The sequence below is a fragment of the Momordica charantia genome (genome assembly GCF_013281855.1).
Source record: "Momordica charantia cultivar OHB3-1 chromosome 10 unlocalized genomic scaffold, Mcharantia_2.0 BLBB01000010.1, whole genome shotgun sequence".
NCBI classification, from domain to species: domain Eukaryota; kingdom Viridiplantae; phylum Streptophyta; class Magnoliopsida; order Cucurbitales; family Cucurbitaceae; genus Momordica; species Momordica charantia.
The window spans coordinates 1003377-1023478 of NW_028275158.1; the positions used below are offsets into that span (position 1 = coordinate 1003377).

The 20102-nt window shown below is 35.2% G+C and overlaps 4 protein-coding genes across 4 annotated transcripts; 3 read left to right on the forward strand and 1 right to left on the reverse strand.

The window, feature by feature from the left end:
* The first annotated feature begins 1666 nt into the window (after positions 1 to 1666).
* On the forward strand, positions 1667 to 3517 carry LOC111011640 (uncharacterized). Its single transcript, XM_022285492.2, has 3 exons — positions 1667 to 1968; positions 2342 to 2421; positions 3234 to 3517. Exons 1-3 carry the CDS (start codon positions 1674 to 1676, stop codon positions 3306 to 3308), a joined length of 450 nt encoding a protein of 149 aa, XP_022141184.1. The 5' UTR covers positions 1667 to 1673; the 3' UTR covers positions 3309 to 3517.
* Positions 3518 to 5539: 2022 nt separating this feature from the next.
* Positions 5540 to 7422, forward strand: LOC111011705 (transmembrane protein 161AB protein). The gene has a single exon (XM_022285572.2). The coding sequence runs from the start codon at positions 5833 to 5835 to the stop codon at positions 7234 to 7236; it is 1404 nt and encodes a 467-aa protein (XP_022141264.1). The 5' UTR covers positions 5540 to 5832; the 3' UTR covers positions 7237 to 7422.
* Positions 7423 to 8395: 973 nt separating this feature from the next.
* Positions 8396 to 9834, forward strand: LOC111011492 (heat stress transcription factor B-2b). Its single transcript, XM_022285274.2, has 2 exons — positions 8396 to 8931; positions 9034 to 9834. Exons 1-2 carry the CDS (start codon positions 8692 to 8694, stop codon positions 9646 to 9648), a joined length of 855 nt encoding a protein of 284 aa, XP_022140966.1. The 5' UTR covers positions 8396 to 8691; the 3' UTR covers positions 9649 to 9834.
* Positions 9835 to 10153: 319 nt separating this feature from the next.
* EMS1 (Leucine-rich repeat transmembrane protein kinase) lies at positions 10154 to 14695 on the reverse strand. The gene has a single exon (XM_022285272.2). The coding sequence runs from the start codon at positions 14216 to 14218 to the stop codon at positions 10316 to 10318; it is 3903 nt and encodes a 1300-aa protein (XP_022140964.1). The 5' UTR covers positions 14219 to 14695; the 3' UTR covers positions 10154 to 10315.
* Between the last annotated feature and the right edge of the window lie 5407 nt (positions 14696 to 20102).

Genomic DNA, 20102 nt, shown 5'->3' on the forward strand with positions numbered 1-20102 from the left:
ATGACTTAAAGACACCTAGTGAAATTATGCGTAAGCCGGCACCAATATATTAAATTAACATGTTTTGATATTTAGTTGTCAACTTGTCATTAAATACTTGCTTTATATATTATCTTCTCTATAAATGCAAGAATCTATTGATGATGACTAAATTAGAATAGTTCTTTACGTCTATGTTTCAAATTTATCCCTCGATCCCACCCCATATCCACTTTTTCCAAAACAAAAAGTATACAGATAAGTTCAATTTTATCCTTAAGTTTAAAAGAGTTTCAAATTTAATTCGGATTAAATAACAAGTAATGATATAGTACTTTGACATTTTAAACAAAATAAATATGCATGAGTAAAAATCTACTCATCCTATTCAATTAACAAACTAAATTTGTCTTCATCCAAATAAAAAACAAGGTATTATCACATAAATCCTTAAATTCATTCTCATTAATCGCGACCCATGCAATATTCATTTATATGTCTTGCATGCAACTTACCTCTTAATTTATTTTCACAAATTTCTCTTTATTCATGAGGTTCTAAAATGAACCCTTCTCTAATTAAGCACGCTTTTATTTGATTTTAATAGTTAGAATGAATGCTTCTAATTTTATCAAAATAAGGTTAAAGATAGTACAAGATGATATTTAACATTTTTAAAAAAAGTAACTCCAAAAAATGACATACTTTTAAAATTCAAATTGTCATTTTGATTCATTTAATAGCACTTGATTGATACTAAAATTTCGAGAATGAAATTAAAAAAAAAAACTATATGAAAACGAGAACAAAAAAACAATCAACATCAACTCAAATCATTCATATATAATAATTACAGCTTAAATATCTAATATACATATTATTTTTGCCAACATGAGTTAGTAATTGGGGGAGAATTGGTGTTTATTTATTTGTTATTCTATAATAATAGAAAGTTTGGTAAGATTTTGAAGGCAAATAAAACATGGAAAAAGAAAAAGAAAAATAAGGGGAAATTGTCAGAATCCGCCAACTGGATAAATGGTCAGTGTCTGGGACAGGAAGAGAAGCTCAGATCTTTTTGTTTCTCTCCATTCATCTTCCAAAATATCTCCTCTCTCTTCAATTTTTTATCCATCCAGATATTTTCACAGCCCCTCCCCTCCCCCATCCTCCCCCACCTCCGCGACTACACTTTCCCCCTACTCGCCCCCTCCTCCCACCTTCCCCCACAATTATTATTCCCTTTTTTTTCTTTTTAACATCATATAATCCCATCGTAATTCGTACCTACAATATTTACTATCCTCCTAAAAAATTAATTAAATCTATTTTTATTTCAACATTATCAAATTAAATTTCATGCAAGTACTTACTAATTCAATAAGAGTCGACATTTCTCCAACACGTGGCAATTATAAAGATGCATAGTACAGTACAAAGAATTTTGGATTCATAGACATTTTGTTATTATTATTTTTATTTATTGAAGAATTACAAAAAGAAAATCACGTTTCTGTGTGTTTATTAGAGGGGGGACCTTATCACAAATACGTGTCTAGAGAAATAAAGCGAGTAGCCGAAACACGTGCGTGAATCTGTAGTCGCGTTTGGAGGGAGCCGGTGAAAAGGAGACGCCAGCCTATGGGCTTCTTCTCGTAGGCTCGCTATAAAAACCACGCAACGCAACCCGACGAATGGAATCGAAACTCATCTCCGAAAAGGCGCCGGAAAGTGGGGTTTCTTCTTTTAAATTCCGATCGTCTCCGCCGGCGATGGAGTCGCACGTGCAATTCAACGAAACGGGGTCGTGTTGGACCAATGAGAAGCACATGCACTTCTTGAATTCCATGGAAGCTTCCTTCGTCCGATCAATGTTCGAAAATCGCACCCACCGCCGCCGCCGTCTACGGCTGGACCGCCACCTGCCGGACACGTCAGACTCAACCCTAGATTCCCCTCAGAAGGACAGAAAAAACCACGCCACCTCCGGTGAGTTTAATGCCGATCCACGTTGAAACCAAATTCCCCTAAAAAAAACAAAACGAAAACGCTTCATTGGGGTTAATTAATTTAGAGGGTTTTTTTTTTTGTACGTGAAAGACATTATTTTTGTTTTAAAAAAAGACGTATTATAATTATTTTGGTTTTTGAATATTTGACTGGACGGAGAGGTTAAGAATACGATAAAAGCGAGAATAGTGAATATTCCGTGTGAAGATATTTATACGATTATATCACAATAAATCACTTTCCCTCCACTCCATAAAGATCATTAATATTCTTTCCTTTCTAGTTTCTTACATTTTCCTTTTTCTTTTTTTGTTATTATTTCCTTTTTATATAACTTTTGGCTGTGATCCAGGAGCTGCTACAATCGACGGTAGATCTAGCAGCAGATCAAGGACCAGATCATCTCTACCGCACACTTCAAATCAAGATCAGGTCAGTTAAGATTTAAGAAACTATATATAATATAACATTGCATTTCTTCCTTCTTTCTTTTTTCTCGACCAATAATGGAATTTATATTTTATAAATAGTTAGTATCACTCCTTAATTAATTACTAATATTAAGTCTTCACACTAAAGCTTAAAAGTGACAAAACATGATATAATTTAAATTTTATTTAAGGCATTTCTTCATATGAAACACTTTATTAATTTTAGATTAAAATATTAGTTTGCTACATGTAGTTTCAACTTTGGTTCATTTTGGTCTCTATACTTCTAAAATGTTTGTTTTGGTTTCTGTATTTTCAATTTTGATTCATTTTAGTCAAAATGTTCATTTTGGTTCCTATACTAACCATTTTGACCGATTAATTTTATTCTTAATCTCATTTTTTTCTATCACAATTTCAACATGACAATAAAATCAATATATTTCTTAAAATGTAAACATCATTTTATACTAAAACTTTATGTTATGTGTAAAATTTGTGTTAAAATTTTACAAAAAGGGATTAAAATGATCATTTTTTAAATACTAAAATGAACATTTTCAAAGTACAGACGACTAAGATGAATCAATGCTGGAAGTATAGGGACCAAAATAGTATTTTAACCTTCATTTTAAATCAAAACTTTGGTATCTTAAAATAATAATTAAAAAAATTAATAAGATAGAAGAAAAATATCTCCTTCAATATTAAAAAAGAAAAAGCTTATTAATATTATCCTATCACTACTTTAAAAATTATACATATATAACTTATAATTAATAAATAAAAGGTTATGCTTGTGTGATCTGACAGGTGGTCCCACAGATGGAAAAGAGAGCAGTCGAGGATGAAGATGAGAGAGACCATCCCATGTCACCTATCAACTGAGAAATATATTATTATATTTATTATTATTGTTATTTCTGCATTTTTTTTTCACTTTGCTTTTTTTTCAACTTAATTTTAATATTTATGTCTTTTCACCTTAGTTTGTTACATTTAAATTGATGATGGTGTGAAAAAAAAGATTTAGTTGAAATTGGTGAATTTGATTTGGGCGAAATGATAAACGTTTGGCTGCTTATGGTTAAATGTCACTCATTGTATGTGTTACTTTAATTTTAAATTCTTATTTATTTATTTTTTTTGACATTTTAGATGCAGACTTTTGTAGTTTTAGTTGCTAAATTTAGAATATTAATATCATATATTTTTGTTATTCCTTTTTTTGTTTTTTTTCCCCTCCTGTGATTGTACTTAGTTTACTTATGGTGACTAAATTATTGATATGTAGGGTTAGAATCGTCTATACGGTGATATGAAAAATCAAAAGATGGTTGAAAAGTATAAAGGGTATGTCCTTTTTTGTCTAATAAATCATGAATTTGCCTCATGCAATATTAAAAATTTAATTACGGTTGTTCAAAAAAAAATTCTAATTATGGCAGCTTGCCAAAGAAAAGGTAAATAGAAAAAAAAAATCGAGGTATTAATGATATAAGATCTACTCGATGTGATTAAAAAAAGTGTAGCCCCAAACAATTTGGTCGAGATAATTGCAAGCAATCAATCAAATAAAGTCTAAAGTGCAGTTAAAGAAAGACAGGATAGCTTTGGTTTTATTGTGTTTCTTTTTTCGAGGATTAATAGGAAAATTGACTCTCTAACATGATCATAGGTCAACAGTAAGCCATCTTGTTAATTCTCTATAGGTCAAAAGTTCAATTCTACATCTTTATAGTGTACTAGAAAAAGAAATAAAAAAAATTGAATCAATATCATGAGAATTATATTCTAATACCAATTCTCATATCTCCATTAGTCTTGATATATAGACAAAATAAATTTTGATTAATCGAAGAAATCTACATATGGTCAAAAGAAGGATATTTTATTCGGTATGGTGGGTTTGATTTTATTGTGGTTGTTCTTTCCTGTTTTGATTGGGTTGAATGGAAAATCATAAAAGAGGATCGTGTGGGGAATAAGGAAAGGGACTCATTCATGAATATCAAGTTTGTTGGCAAATCTTAATCCCAGTGATGGAGTTTGTTAATTAAATCCTTTAAACATAATTTTTTTGACCAATAATGTTTTATAGATATTTTTAACAGTAGCAAATATTTATACAAATTTTTAGTTCGGTAAATATACCAAAAACAAATTTCAAATTGAAATTTCATTTTCTTTGTTATCCTAATTTTACCAATAAGTGATATACAATATACCTAATATGAAATATATTAGTCACATTAAATATATGAATGTTATACTTCATATTAGATATAGCACTAATATTCGAGTGAAAATTTTTTGTTTAAATAATATGGTAGGTTTCTTATTAATATATCAAGTATATCAATGATATACTCCATCTTGGGTGTCAATACATTTGATATCATTAATATACTTGACATTATGTATATTAGTGATATGTAACCCGCCTATCGAATATAAAGTGTATAATTGAATATTAATATAAATGACATACTTGATAACTAAGCATATCAATGTGAGTGCCATCATCAAAATTCTTAATTCTTCTTTCTTTTTTTCTTTTCTAACTCTACTTTTTTTTTCCATATTTTGTAAATTAGAAAAGTAGAGATATTTATTTTTTGCTATATCTACCAAGGTACCAATGTTTTGTTGATAATTATTTAGTTAAAAGACTTTTAATGAATTGACATAAAAAAGAACTATATTCATTTTATCTAGGTTATTTAGGTGTTGTTTTTTAAATGAGGTACTAAATTCTTAAATGCTATAGGTTGGTCTAGAATAAGTGAAGAACTTTAAGAGTGTGTTTAAATCTCACGATGATCATCTATTTAGAGTATTTAAATTTTACGAATTTCATCTTTCTATTTATTGAGTAAAATACAAATTTTCTCTTTTTACTTATGGATGTAAAGTTAGAATTCCACGCTACATTTATGATGCTATATTTAAAAAAAGTTACAAAGGAAAGTTAGCATTTAAGATGTAAAATAATGATTAAAAGTATAAAGGGTCTTTTCATGGGGACATTTGGACAATTACAATATTGGTTTGTGGGGCATAATTGCTAATTATTTTTTTTCTATGGGCATTATTGATAACCCCTATATTTATAGGGGCACTTGCGAAAAAAATCCATAAAAATACTAGCACCCAATTAGGTGGACCTTGGGCCGACCCGATTCGAGTCCGTCGCCCAGCACCGCCGCAAGCAGCGAATGAAACCCAGCTCAGTACAACGAGCCCAATGCTCCACAAACGATGGAATGAAACCCAAATCCAATATTCGTTCGACGATCGACGACGAGGGAGTGACGGAATCTGCGAGATCTCAAGTTCGAAGGACCGCAGAAATCGCCTGGAACAAACAAGCTTGCGAACTTGATTCGAACGAAACCAGTTCCTTCACGCTATGGTGCTGCAAAATTTTTCAACATACGGGAATTTGCTTCTTCAGGTCGTACTGTCTCTCTCGCTTTCTGTTTTTCTCATCTTCTTCAGAATCCCAACCCTTTTCCTCCATGGCATATTTACTTATATTCACCCAGATAACGCCAGCAGTGGCGTCCGCGCCGCAATTAGAAGACCTGAAAATTCTGGCTCCGGTTCTGGACTAGATGGGTACCGAAACTTGTCCTCAAATACTGCTTCTGAGATCAGGAAAAGAACAAAGTCGAAGGACAAGGTTGAGTTTGACGAAAGCAAAGCGCAGATCTTCAGGTTAAAGCTGGATGAGAATCATCTGCAAACGCGGATCTATTTCAAAGAATACAGAGATGGTTTCACTTTTACGTTCGTGGGTATTTCTTGTTTACTACTGCAAAGTTTCTTGGGTGTATCTAAAAGTTCTGGGATTTGGGGAAATGGGATTTCCGTCCCTCTACTGTTTTCGATCTTCGCTGGATGTAAGCTGTTTATAACGCTCGCAAAGGTTGCTATGGAGAAATCTGCGTCAAGGACGTTGGATAGGCAATTGAGCTTACTGTTTGGAGTCTCTGGGCTTCTTTTTGGACTTCTAACTTGTTCTGCTCTTACCCCTCTAATATTGGATTTTAATCTTGGTGAGATTGGTGGTCCGGGGGCATGTTTCGTTGCTATCTTAATGGGCTGTTTTGCGGGGTTTTTGTTTATACCTGCAACAAAAATCGCTCGATCATTTTGGCTTGGAACCGATCAAATTAGATGCAATTTGGAAATGGTTTATTGTGGATGGTTCTCTCGGATGATTTTGTACGCAAGCCAAATGGCCATGGCTTTCACCACTTTGCTTTGGGTTAACCCATTAACTGAAATTTTCATTAACAAGAATATTGGCGAAAGTGCAAGTGAACATACGTTCAGTGAAATCCGAAATGCTGACAGATTGGTAGGAAATATGGGATTTTCAAAGCCGGATTTTGTTAAGCTCAGGCTTTGGTGTTTGTCACTGTCTGGTCTCTTGCAGATCATCGCTGTAAGGTCAAACTTACAAATGTTTCTAAACGAAGCTCTGTTATCGTGGTACCAAAGACTACATGCTGGGAAGGTTCCAGACTTGGATTTCAGTAGAGCAAAAGTTTTTCTGCACAATCACTACTTATGTGTGTCTGCCTTGCAGTTTTTTGCTCCACCAGCCTTAGTTTCACTTTTTGTTGGGTTATCTCAAATTGATGTCAACTCTTTGGAAAATACCCCTTTGGTAAGTTTTTTACTTCCCTGCTCTTCTTTTGTCAAACAAGTGCCTCTGTTAATGGCTTGGTGGACTGTCTCGCTAATGACTGTTTATACATCGGCCATCATTGTGCTATATCGTCGTGGCACGTTGTATATTTCTTGATGTGAAATATGTGTCTTTATTTTTTGCCCTCCGGAATTTGGTCCATTGAGTTCGGACTGCTGTAAGATTTTGAGTGAAATGAGAACAGCAATTTGGTTGTAGCCATGAAAATATCCATATTGTACTCTTGAACTTCCATGATTCATTTTATATAAACTAATGCTGATCGACGGATCAAATTTTACATGGGTTTTACTGTTACGGTGCCTAATTTGCCTTATGACTTCTCACTGTTTTCTTCAATCTTTGCCAGTTTGGCTATGGATTTCTCAGTCTTACGAATGAAGTGATATATTCCTGTCATATGATTTAAGTTGTGACGAATATTGACTTGGTACTTAGTTTTCTATTTGTGAACTAATAAGGCTTACCAAGATATGGTAGATTGACAGATTCTTTTTGAGGATTAGAAGGAAACATGTATTGTTAGGAGATGGATAAATTGGATGTGCTTTGGGTAATTTTTTCCCGTCATTTTTCTTAATGCGAAATATGAGACGGTGAAGAGAGGAGGCTTAGTTCTGATTTCCTTTTTGTGTTGGTGGGTGATGTCTGAAATCAGTTGTAGATTAAAGGTAGATTTCTGAGTAGGTATATTGGAGGGATTTAGTAGGAAGGGAGAACATTCATATAGCTTCTCTTTTAGCAATTTGTTGACGATGTCCTGTCCTATGAGTTTTGGGGGAAGTTGATATCTGCTATGTAAGGGTGAACGGAAGAGGGGGAGGTGAAGAGCGTTTGTTTCTTCATTAGTTGCAAGGTTTTGGTTTTCTGATGAATTGAGTAAAGAAAGAGAGTTGTGAGTAGGCCATATTTCGTGGGTCAGTGTAATTAAGTCTTTGACTCGGATAATAAGGATGGACAACAAGTCTTCGTGATGTGACGTGATGCCTAAGTTTCACTCTTCCTTCTTCTTTTTTCTCAATTCTACTCCTTTTATTATTAATTCTAATTGGTGGGTCTTTCTCCAGTTTCTTTTTGGTCGCGAGAGGTTTTTTCATTTCTCTACTTTTTTTTTTAACTTCGGCTACGTGTGGAGATGAGATTCGCTGACCTTTTGGTCGAGATTATAATGCTCATATTTCCAGAGAATTCATCAGTTTTGTGAGTTCTAAACCCACCCCCCCCCCCCCCCCCCCCCCCCCCCATTAACTTGATTGATTTTCCTACTCCTAAGCTAAGCTAAGTTCAGTTCATATAATTAAGTTAAATTATAAATAAGAAAGAATAATAATGAAATAATGTATGCGTCCTGGCGCTGGCCGCCTCCGTCTCTGGATCGTCACTGACACCTTTAAACCCTTTCGACGAAATTTCTCAATCGCACACCTTCTAAGCCAATATTCTCTTCTCCGTCGTCTCCCCCCATAAATTCTTCTTCAACTTCCACGAACTTTCTAGAATTGCAAATCCTGCAAATTCACTTGACGAAGCTTTTTCTCGAGGTATTGGTTGATGGGGGAGGCGAGCGGCAAGGCGACGGTTGGCGCCGATTCACACAGATCTGTGCCCACTCCTTTCTTGACGAAAACGTATCAGCTCGTTGACGACGAGACGATCGACCATGTAATTTCGTGGAACGACGATGGATCCACTTTCATCGTTTGGAACACCATGGCTTTTGCTAGAGATTTGCTGCCCAAGTATTTCAAGCATAATAACTTCACTAGCTTTCTCCGCCAGCTCAATACTTATGTAATCAATCTTCTACCAGATTTCAATTTCACTGCTGTTTTCCTTTTTTCCTCGAAATCCTGCTTCGTGTTGGATTTACCTTTGTTTTCGGATTTTTTTTAGGGATTCAGAAAGGTTGTATCGGACCGCTGCGAATTCGCGAACGAGTGCTTCCGCAGAGGCGAGAAACAACTTCTATGTGAGATTCAACGTCGTAAATTGGCGACTCCGACTGCAATTCCGACGACGCAAGTACTAACATTGACGGGAAATTACGGTGAAGACCAAGTTATTTCGTCGAATGCAACTCCTGCGAGAGCTATTGCAGAGCTGATCGACGAGAATGATCGGCTGAGAAAAGAGAAAGTCCGGCTTACAGAACAATTGGTCGAGGTGAAATCTCTGTGCAACAATATCTTCTCTCTGATGTCGAGCTTCGTTGAAAACCAATTCGAGAGCAGTTTCAAAGTGAGAGAGAGCGTTTTGACATCAAGGACATCGCTCAATCTTTTCCCGATGAAGCAGTCTTCCGGCGAAGACGAAAAGGCGGAGAGAAATCCGATCGGCGCGCCCGTCGGAGCCAAGCGACCGAGGGAACACCGGGAGAGGGCGGCGGCGGCGGAGGGTGATACTACTTCGCGGCTTCAATCGCCGGATAGATCGGAGGTGAAATCAGAGCGGTCACATTGTCAAAATAACGTCGATAATCAGAATACGTGGCTTAATCAGGTCCACTAAGGGAATCAAATGGATCTGTAATTAACGGCTAGGATAACGTATCAACTATTAAGGCTCTAGTTCAGGATGCAGGGAATCATGTCTCCAGATGGGAGGGGGAGATAGCACGTGCCGTAAATCTTTGGCACGTGAGCCACCAATTAAGGAAGTTTCAATACATCTTCCCTCTTCTGCATTCTTTCTTCAGTTTTTAGTCTTTCCATTTTTCCATCTTCAAAAGCACTAATATTTTACTTTACATCCGATCATATAAATACTGAGAAAACTTATCATTCTTAAATAAATACAATAATAATAAGAATCACTAAACTGAAACTTATTTCTGAAAACAATGAATCATACAACTCGAACCAATCGATTAAGTTTTGAGTCGACAATCACGTTGTTCAAACACAATGAACTCGGTTCGATCTATTTTGTTGGTTTGAAATTTGACCCATATATCAAATGGACAGATTAGTTCCACACATTCAGCAGAGTGATTACTGTGATGAAGATGATGAGAAACACAAACATGTGATTGATTAGATTAGATTAGCAGATAAAAACTATTACAACTCTGAACCTTTTCACCATATCCTCTTCCTCACTAAATACTTCTTTTTACAGTGTTATTCAATCTTTTGTTTCCCCCCTACTAAGTCCCAACACTAACAAACTCTAAATTCTACTCATCCTTTATCCCTTTGAGGAACTTCAGTACCTGAAGCATGGAAGGTCTGTTAGCAGGATTTTCTGACAGGCAAATACAAGCAATCTGAAGAGTTTGAAGCATCATATGCTTCGAATCAGCATTCAGAACTGTCGTGTCGAGGACGTCCGCAGCCTGACCCTTCTTGATCTTCTGAAACACCCAACCAACCAGATTTCCACCCTCAATCTCTTTGAAGTCAGGTCCTGTTGGTTCCTTCCCAGTTACCAGTTCCAGTAGAATCACACCAAAGCTATAAACGTCTCCTTTCGCGGTAGACCTCCCGCTCTGCCCGTACTCCGGTGGGATGTAGCCAAAGGTTCCAGCAATCTCAGTTGTGACATGAGTCTCACAAGCACTGATCAGTCTCGCCAACCCGAAGTCAGCAACTTTTGGCTCGAAGTCTTCGTTGAGGAGTATATTGCTTGCTTTGATATCTCTGTGAATGATGTGGGGGATGAATCCATGGTGAAGAAATGCCAATCCACGGGCTGCACCGGAAGCGACTTTGAAGCGAGTCTCCCAGTTAAGGACTTCAAGAGTTCCGATTCGGTTTCTCAGCCAAAGATCCAAGCTGCCATTCACCATATACTCGTAGACAAGGAGCTTCTCCTCCCCAAGAGAGCAGTAGCCAAGCAGTGAAACAAGATTATGATGTTTTACTTTACCTAGAGTTTCCATTTCAGCAATAAATTCTCTGTGCCCCTGCGTTTTTGCTTCGCTAAGCTTCTTCACAGCAACAATTTTTCCATCAGGCAAAGTGGCCTTGTACACGGTCCCAAATCCTCCATCTCCAATAATGTTCGTTTTACAGAAGTTATTGGTTGCTACGAGGATATCAACCAAGGTTAATTTCAAAAGGGGCTGCTCGAACATGGCCACGTTGATGCTTAAAGGCTCTTTCGATCTGCTGCTGCTTAAGAAATAGAGATTTGGATCTATAAAACTGTTTAGTTTGCTTTCCTCCATTTCCTCTGGATCATTATCTCTGTGGTTTCTAATAATCTGTCTCCGCATAGCGAATGCCACGGTAAGAACAATAAGAACACTTACGACGATAATTCCAGCAAGGCTCCAAGCATTCAAGACTGCAGATCTCTCCAAGCTTTTGATCTGGCAATTGAAACCCATGATTCTCCCACAAAGGTCCTTGTTACCTGCAAGTGAAGTCTTGGACAGATTCTGGCAAATGCCACTTCTTGGAATCGGGCCTTCTAGACTGTTTTCAGCCAAATTCAGGTAAAACATATTGGCCACGCTGCATATCTTCTCTGGAATCTCTCCTGAGAGCCTGTTTTTCGAAACATCAAAGTACTCGAGTTGCATAAGATCCCCAAGTTCAGAAGGGATCGGCCCTGTAAACTTATTCCCATGAAGATCCAAAGTTGTCAAGTATGAAAGATTGCCCAATGTTCGTGGAAGTACACCCTCGAAATAGTTACTACTCAAATTCAAAGTTTCAATCTTCCATGTCATGGAACTTGGGAAAAGTTCAACAACCAGACCAGAAAGCCTGTTCTCTTGTACATAAAGCCCCACAAGATTCAACATGCTGGACAGAGAAGAAGGAAGATCACCATCCAGCTCATTGGAACTTAAATCCAAATGAGTTAATGCTTTCAGATCACCAAGACTTTTTGGAACCGAACCAGATAACTTGTTACCAGTTAGGTTCAACTTTACCAAGCTATTCAAATGACTCAGGCTTTCGGGGATCGTTCTAGTGAGCTGATTATTCCCAAGATATAGGCCTTGGAGCTTGAGAGCATCCCCGATCTCTGTGGGAATAGGACCAGTAAGCATATTACCAGACAGATCCAAGGTTGTCAGGTTTGTTAAGTGAGAGAGAGATCTGGGAATTTCTCCAGAAAGCAGATTATTGCTTAGTAAAAGATCAACCACTACCACACATTTCCCCAGTTCATCTGGTATGGTACCAGACAATCTATTGTGAGACAGATCAAAAACACCATGATGCTGGACAAAGCTCAAATCAGGAATAGTCATCTGTCGAAAATACGCAGACGGCTTGAAAGGTATTGCTCCAGATAACTTGTTGTGTGAAAGAACTAGGCACTGTAATTCAGTAAGGTCTGCAAGTCTTTCCGGGATGGACCCGTCCAAACTATTGTTCCCAAGGTCCAATGTGGTAAGTTTACTGCAATCTCCAAGCAAGGATGGAATAGTACCTTCAAGCAGATTTGAATTCAAATTTAGAACAGAAAGGTCTGTGAGATTTCCAATCTCATCTGGTATTGTACCTGTCAACCTATTGTTGCTGAGAACAAGCCTCTCAAGTGAAGCTGCATAACCGATTTCTGAAGGGAGATGACCCTCCAACCGGTTATTTGCAGCAGAGAATTCCATCAAATCTACTGAGTTCCATATACTTCTCGGTAAAGAACCAGTAAAATTATTAGAGTCGAGGTCGATTACCAGTAGGGGAAGGTCTGAGAAGTACTCTGGTATTGTACCAACAATCTGATTGTCTACCAAAACCAACTCTGTAAGGTTTCTACACTGCACAAATGTGTCGTCAATCGTACCTGAAAGGAAGTTACTGTCAAGATCAATCTCCATCAAGGATGCAGCATTACAGATTTCTTTAGGTATCGGACCTGCCAACAAGTTATTACTCAAACTAAGGTGCTTAAGCATTGAACAGTTTCCAATCTCAGGTGGGATTTTCCCAGTGAACCGATTGCTTGAGAGCAAAATAGAATCGACATGATTCCATTTGCCGAGCCAGGAGGGTAGTGGCCCAGAAAGCTGATTCTTCTCGGCAGAAAATGTCAACATGGGAAGTTCTGAAAGCTCTTGTGGCAACACCCCAGATAGAAAGTTGAACGAAACCATCAATGTTTTCAAATTTCTGCACCTTCCAAGTTGCGCAGGAATGGAACCATTAAGTTCTGTGTAAACCAGATTCAGTATAGTCAGGTTCTGCAACTCGCCGATTGATTTTGGGATAGAGCAGCCAAGTGGGTTGTATGAAAGGTCAAGTTTGCTCAATGATTTCAACTTGGATAGTTCTTCAGGCAATGGACCCGTGAGAGAACAAGAAGGCGAGAAAAAGTTCTCGAGCAATGCAAGTTTCCCAACTTCAGGAGGCAACTCACCAGAAAAGTGGTTAATGCCGATATAAAGGTCGGTTAAATGCTGTAGGTTACCAATTTCAGGTGGGATTGAACCAGAAAACGAGTTGTTCGAAATGTCCAAAGAAGTTAGAGATTTAAGCTCAGTAAAGATGGTCAATGGGAGTGAACCTGATAAGAGATTGTTGCCGAGGTCCAAGGATAAAATCCTCGTCAAGTTTCCGATGTGGGCCGGAACATTCCCGACGAAGGCATTGCCGGAGAGGTCGAGCGTCTGTAGCAGCTTCAAATTACCAAGCTCCGGCGGGATTTCACCTGTGAATAAATTAGTCCCCAGCTTGAGATTCTCCAACTGGGTCAACTCAGTGAGTTCGACAGGGAAGTCGCCAGAAAACTGGTTTCCGCCGAGAGCGAGCACCTTCAAGCTCCGGAGATTGGATATCTGAGGTGGGATTGAGCCGTGGAGGGAGTTGGAGGAAAGGTCAAGAACCATGAGGCTCAAAATGTTGAAGAGAGAAGGAGAGAGTTGGCCTTTGAGCGAACGAGACGAAAGAGAGAGCTCTGTAACTCGACCGAGTCGGCAAGAAACGCCAGCCCAAGAGCAATGAGGAACCAATGAGTTCCATGGGAGAATTTCGGAGTTCTCAAGCGCAGCTTTGAAAGCAAGCAAGCTTTCTCTCTCTATACTAACATCATTTGGGTCTGCAACGCCATTGGAGCTCGAAATGCAGAGCTGGAAGGAGACAATGAAAATGAGAACGAAGCGTTTCATCTCCACCCCCATCTGAAAAAACACGATGTTCTCAGTTCTCAGTCAAAAAGACGGTGATGGGTAATCTCGAATTCCATGGCCGCTGGAGAGAAATCAAACGAAGGGACGAAGAAGAGGAAGAAGAAGAAGAAGGTTGAGCGCCATAGGTATAATGCAAGGGGAGGACTACGGCAGAAGAAGCAGTGTCAGAAAGAGGAGGCGCAGCTCACGTGACTTGAAGGATGGTAACGGCAATTCTGTTTTTCTTTAATTTAGACCCCTCAAATCCCCTGTTATTACTTTCGGGTATTTATTTTCAAGTCCAAAAAGTTTCATGCTTTTTGGCAAACAAGGCTCTTTTTTTGGAGGGGGTTTAAAAAAAAAAAAAAAAAACTAGTCTTTTTGTCACTTCCATCCCTTTTTCTTTATTCTTTATTCATTTTTTGATCAAGTGTTTGTGTTTGTGGAATAGGGAATAAAAATGGAAGCTTTTTGATTGTGGGTTTTGCAAATACTCCCACCATTGTTGGCTGTAATTTCAAGCCCTAATAGCCTTATTCCTATATGGGTCTATACTTTTCCCTAAGTTGCATTTATTCTAATCTTTTTTTGAAAAATAATTGTGGAAAAGAATCCAAATTGGTCAAAAGGGGGAACACAGAGTGACAATTATTTTGTCATCTATAAAAACTTGTGTTTTGGGTTTTTAGGGTTTTCTTTTCTATCCTCCTTTCACTAGGGTTTGGATTCCTTCAAACAAATTCTTTTAATGCTTACCCTTGGATTCTATTTATTTGTTGATCTCTTATTCTTTCTTTATTTTTTTTTTGAGAAAGAAAAAAAAAATACAAATATATGAAACTTGTGGTGTAGGATTTTAGGCCTCTTGAATGAAATGGTTCTTTTTTTTTTTTTTAATATTTGAATGATAGATTGAGAAAAAAATATATAGGCAATTAAAAATAGATATGATATATCTTCAAAACGAGTATCATTGAAATATATGTCAATTATCATTGAGTTATGCTCATATTGCTATCTAAATTGATTTTACTTTTTTAACATTTATTATAAATAGACAATAGAGGGTAAGATGTCGGTTTGATAGTATATATATTCATATATGTTTTTCCTTTGTTAAAGATGTTGATTAAATTTTGTTACATGTGCCCCTCTTTTTTGGGGTGGGGTATACCAAAAAGATAGCTCACTTGTATATATATGCATATATAATGCATGGGAGAGGTAGAAAATGTGCAATAAAATAGGTAGATATTTATTATCTATAATGTCCATTTTTTTTTAGTACAAAACACCGATTTTTTTTAGTACAACATGTTGGAAGGGGATTCGAACTCACAATCTCTTGATGTAAGATGTATATCAATTACAGTTTAAGAGCTATACTCGTTTTGGTGAAAATAAAGACAATTGAATTTGAAATTTCTTGATTTTTTTTTCCATCTCCCAAATAAGGCAAGTGCATGAGCTTTTGTCACACCACACCTCTTGTCCTTCTATTTTGTTGCACCCAAACTTGTTAGGTCATTTCTTTTTTGTCTCTTTAATCCTTGAATTTCTAATCTCTCTTTTGATTAATTTCTTTTCCTCAATAATTAGGGTAATTTAGATTCTATCTTTGACTATGAGAGACCTTCAAACATACCTATCGTTTTTATATACAATTGAACTTTTTTTTATCAAGATAAGCACTATTTCTCATCATAACATCTCGACTTATTTTCTAGGATTGAGACGATGAGCTAAAACATCTATGATTCGGAAAATCATACTCTATTAGGTCTTTCCTTTGCCAAACCTATTTTTCTTTCTACTGTTCTAAATTGACTATATAGGTTAGGAACAAATTCATCATCTCTTGGAATAGTATCTTGGTGTCTCTAAAACTTGTTATTCCTTTTAAATAATCTTTGCAATAGAAGTTAATTTCTCTTGTTACCTTTATTTTATCATTATTCTTTTTGCCTCATCACACATCCATGTAATTATTCTAGTTTCTTCGGACATGTTCTGTAATATTTATATTTATATTTTTTATTTCTCATTTTCATTTTCATTTTTTTTTTTGAAATATAAGTGTTTGATAATTGTTTTTGTTTTTGTTTTCTCTTTTTTAGAATCTTCTCCAACCTTGTGTACAAATTTTGGAAATAACAATTTTGTGTATTTTAAAATCAAGTTTGGTTCTTGTTTCCACAACATAATGATTTTTAACTTATAAAATTCATAATAAACATAATTAAATAGTAAATATAACATTAAAATTTTGAATATTTAAGTGCACATTATACACAAATTAAACATGTTTTTCTCTTATGAATGAAGAAAAGTTTTGTTTTTCTTTGTTTTTACTCAAAATATAAATGGAGATGCAGAGATTCAGTTCATATAATTCATACCTTATATAAATTAATTATGTTGTATTATTAAGCTATCATTAATAAGTTTTTTTTTTTAAAAAAAAGCTATCATTAATAAGTTAATATAAAAGAACAAAGGATTTACATTATATACTTATTTTTATCTTCTTAGAAATAAAGAACTTGATTTTCACAAAATTTTCTACTAGTTCCCAACTTTTTTCACTATTAGAAAGAGATGTCGTGGCTCTCTCGATCTAGTTTGTCCTTATTTATTAGCCTACTCTCAATAATTCTTTTTTATTTTTTTATTTTTTTTTATGAGTACCTACTTCTCTTGAATTCCATTTAACTCAGCCTCCAACTAGGGATGGAGGTTTGTTGACTTGAAATTTCATTTATTTCAATTTCTAAAATATTAGATTACAAATAATAAAATGAGAATAATTCAAACCTAGTTACTCGTGTTTAAACTAATTGAATTAGGTTCTTGTTTCATTTTTTCAATGATAGAATTAAAAAAATAGTCACTGCAAATTTTGTTCCTACGGGATCCTATTTAGTAAATATCTTTGTTGTTATCGAGAAGTACTAAATATTTAATCTGACTAGTTATTTGTGATATCACAGATGAGAATAATCTAAACCTAGAAATTTAAAAGTTATCCATGTTTAAATCAATTGAGTTAGATTCTTGTTTCATTTTTAAAATGATAGAATTAAAGGAATAATGTTTGCAAATCTCGTTTCTATGTTTTTATTAATTTTAGAAATTACATATTACTTTTGAGTTTTGGGAGGTGATGTGAGTGAATATAATTAAATATAAACGACAGCAATAATACGAAATTATTGGTGAAAATTTTTAAATGGTTGTGTTCATTAATTAGGTGATTACTATTTTGGTGGGGGATGGTGTGAGAATCTGACACGTGGGAAAGAGTAGGTGGGTTCGATTCTGATTCTGATTCAAGGTACATTTTCCAAGTCGAAGGTTTTTAAAAAAATTGCAAAAATGGACCCTCAGAATTTTTCGGATGAAGGTCAAATCGTTTGAGATTCGGGGCCCCGAACTGACACAAAGCTGAAATATTTGTTGGTCTTGGGGTCACTTTTGTCATTTCGCTCATTTGCTTTTTTTTTTTTTCTTTTTCCTTTTTCTTCGCCAAATATTTCTGTTTTGAGTTTTAACAAATATGTTATAATTTAGTCCATCTTATAACAATTCAACCTTTATAATTTATAAACATATTTGATATCTCGGTAGTAAACCGTTACGAATCATAATAACTAAATTGTTACCAATTTAAAAATATCGATATTAAATCGATACAAATTAAAATTGATGGATTAAATCATTCTTGGACTAAAAATACGGATAGACACAAGTATTTTTTAACCGACATGTTTATGTAAATGTTTTTTTACCATTTATATCACTCATCTGCTCCATCTTCTTTTTTTTTTTTCCGCTTAATCTATGTTATTTGCAAGTTGCAAGTTCAAACGTCGGGTGCCCCTAATTTATAAAACGAAAAGTAGGCATTATTATGAAGGAAGTGTGGTATGGGAATGGGAGAAAAAGAGGGAGAAAATCAAGTAAAATCTTGTGTCATCACTGAAGTGTGAACTGTTGGTGATTTTTTGAGGCCATCAATACACTGATCTGTAAAAAAAAAAAAAAAAATAGAAAAAGGTACACACTCCACGCGGTTCACAGTGTTTGTCCTGAGATTTCGAGTTTTTAGTTGGGAAAATTGACATGTTTTCCGTTTGTGGTGTGAAGCCAATTAGAGAAGGCATTGCAGAGCAGAGCAGAGCGCAGGAATCATACAGTTTCAGGGCAGAGATTTTGTTTTGTTGGGCTGAGAGATTATAGAGATTAGAACAAAGAAAAAGGAAATTGATTGAAAAAGATAGCGAAAGGACGTTGCGTTAAAGTTGAAGTTTTATGACCTCACCCACACTCATCACTCTCCAATCACCTTCTTAACTCGAGTAAGTCTGAGTACCTCAATATTTAAGTTAGATTGGGTCGGAGTAGGTTTTGTGTATGGAGGGTAATTTCGACAATCCACCAATTGCAAACGGCCAATTTAGATGAAAAAAGACAGCCTCTACATCCGTATGGGCCTTACATTTTGGACTTCTCATAATCTATCAGATTGTCAAGGCCCATCATTACTTGATTAGATGAAACGAGTGAGCCCAGTTTAACAAGTCCATCATCATAACTTTACGCGGGCCCATCAAATGTTCAGAATTTTGACAGGTGAAGAACACATTTTTTTTCTTTCCTTTTTCGTCAAACTTCTAAAAAATGATAAAGAATACTTCAAGGTTGCTTGTCAATAGGAACTATTAGTACACATATACATATATTTCAGCACTTGAAAAATGTAGATTTGATACACTGCGTCAGGAAGATTCTAAACTATGAGTGTGCTACTTTATTTTGTCCCACTTTTCACTTTCATCAACTATTTTACGATACGTGGGAGTTAATGGTAATAACAATCAATACGCAAAATTGCGATTTAAATGAAAGAACATAATTAAAAGTTTCGTAAAGCTCGGAATTAAATCTACACCATCGTTACAGCTTGTTGAGACCTTTCATAAAAATACTCTTTTAGAAACACTTCACAACCACACACTAAAATAATTATTTGGTTCTCGTAGAAATGGTGGCCAATGAAGTTTCATTAGTTGAATCTTTCAAATCAACCACAATTTATCAGATAGAAGTAAAACATCTCATACTCCTAAAAAGTGTGCCAAAAGAAAAAGCATCTTAAGACAATGATATAGGTAAGAATTCACATCCAACCTGTGAAAAGAAATATAGTCTTTTCGATTATTATATTTTATATTTAAAAATATGATATTACGAAGCGCGAATTCAAACATTCAATTTCTATATGGAAAGTACTATATTCAAGTCTTACTTCTAAATTAAAACTATATTTCATAAAGACTTAATTTATAAGATTATAACAAGCTGCAATAATCTAAATTCCATAGCATAAATATATAATATATTCATTTTTTATAGTGTAAAGTTCAATTATTCAAATATATGTTTGTTTTGTACTTTCAACTTGGATCTTTTTAGTCCTTAATACTTTTAAAATGTTTGTTTTTGTCACTGTACTTTTAAAAATTAACTATTTTTTGTCATTTCATTTTATTTTTCCTATCACAATTTCAACACCACACTACAATCAATATATTCGTTAAAATGTAAACATTACTTTATACTAATGTAAAATTTGTATCAAAATATTGCAAAGATAGACTAAAATAATAACTTTTTAAAGGTACTAAGACCAAAATTAGCATTTTCAAAGTACATGACTAAAATGAACCAAAGTTAAAAATATAGGCACCAAAACGAACATTTTCGAAATACATGGACTAAAATGAACTAACACTAAAATTACAGAGATCAAAATCATATTTTAACCTAAATATCTTGGAGAAGAAATTACTAGAATGCCATAACAAATTAAATCATTTAAATCAATTATCTTTTG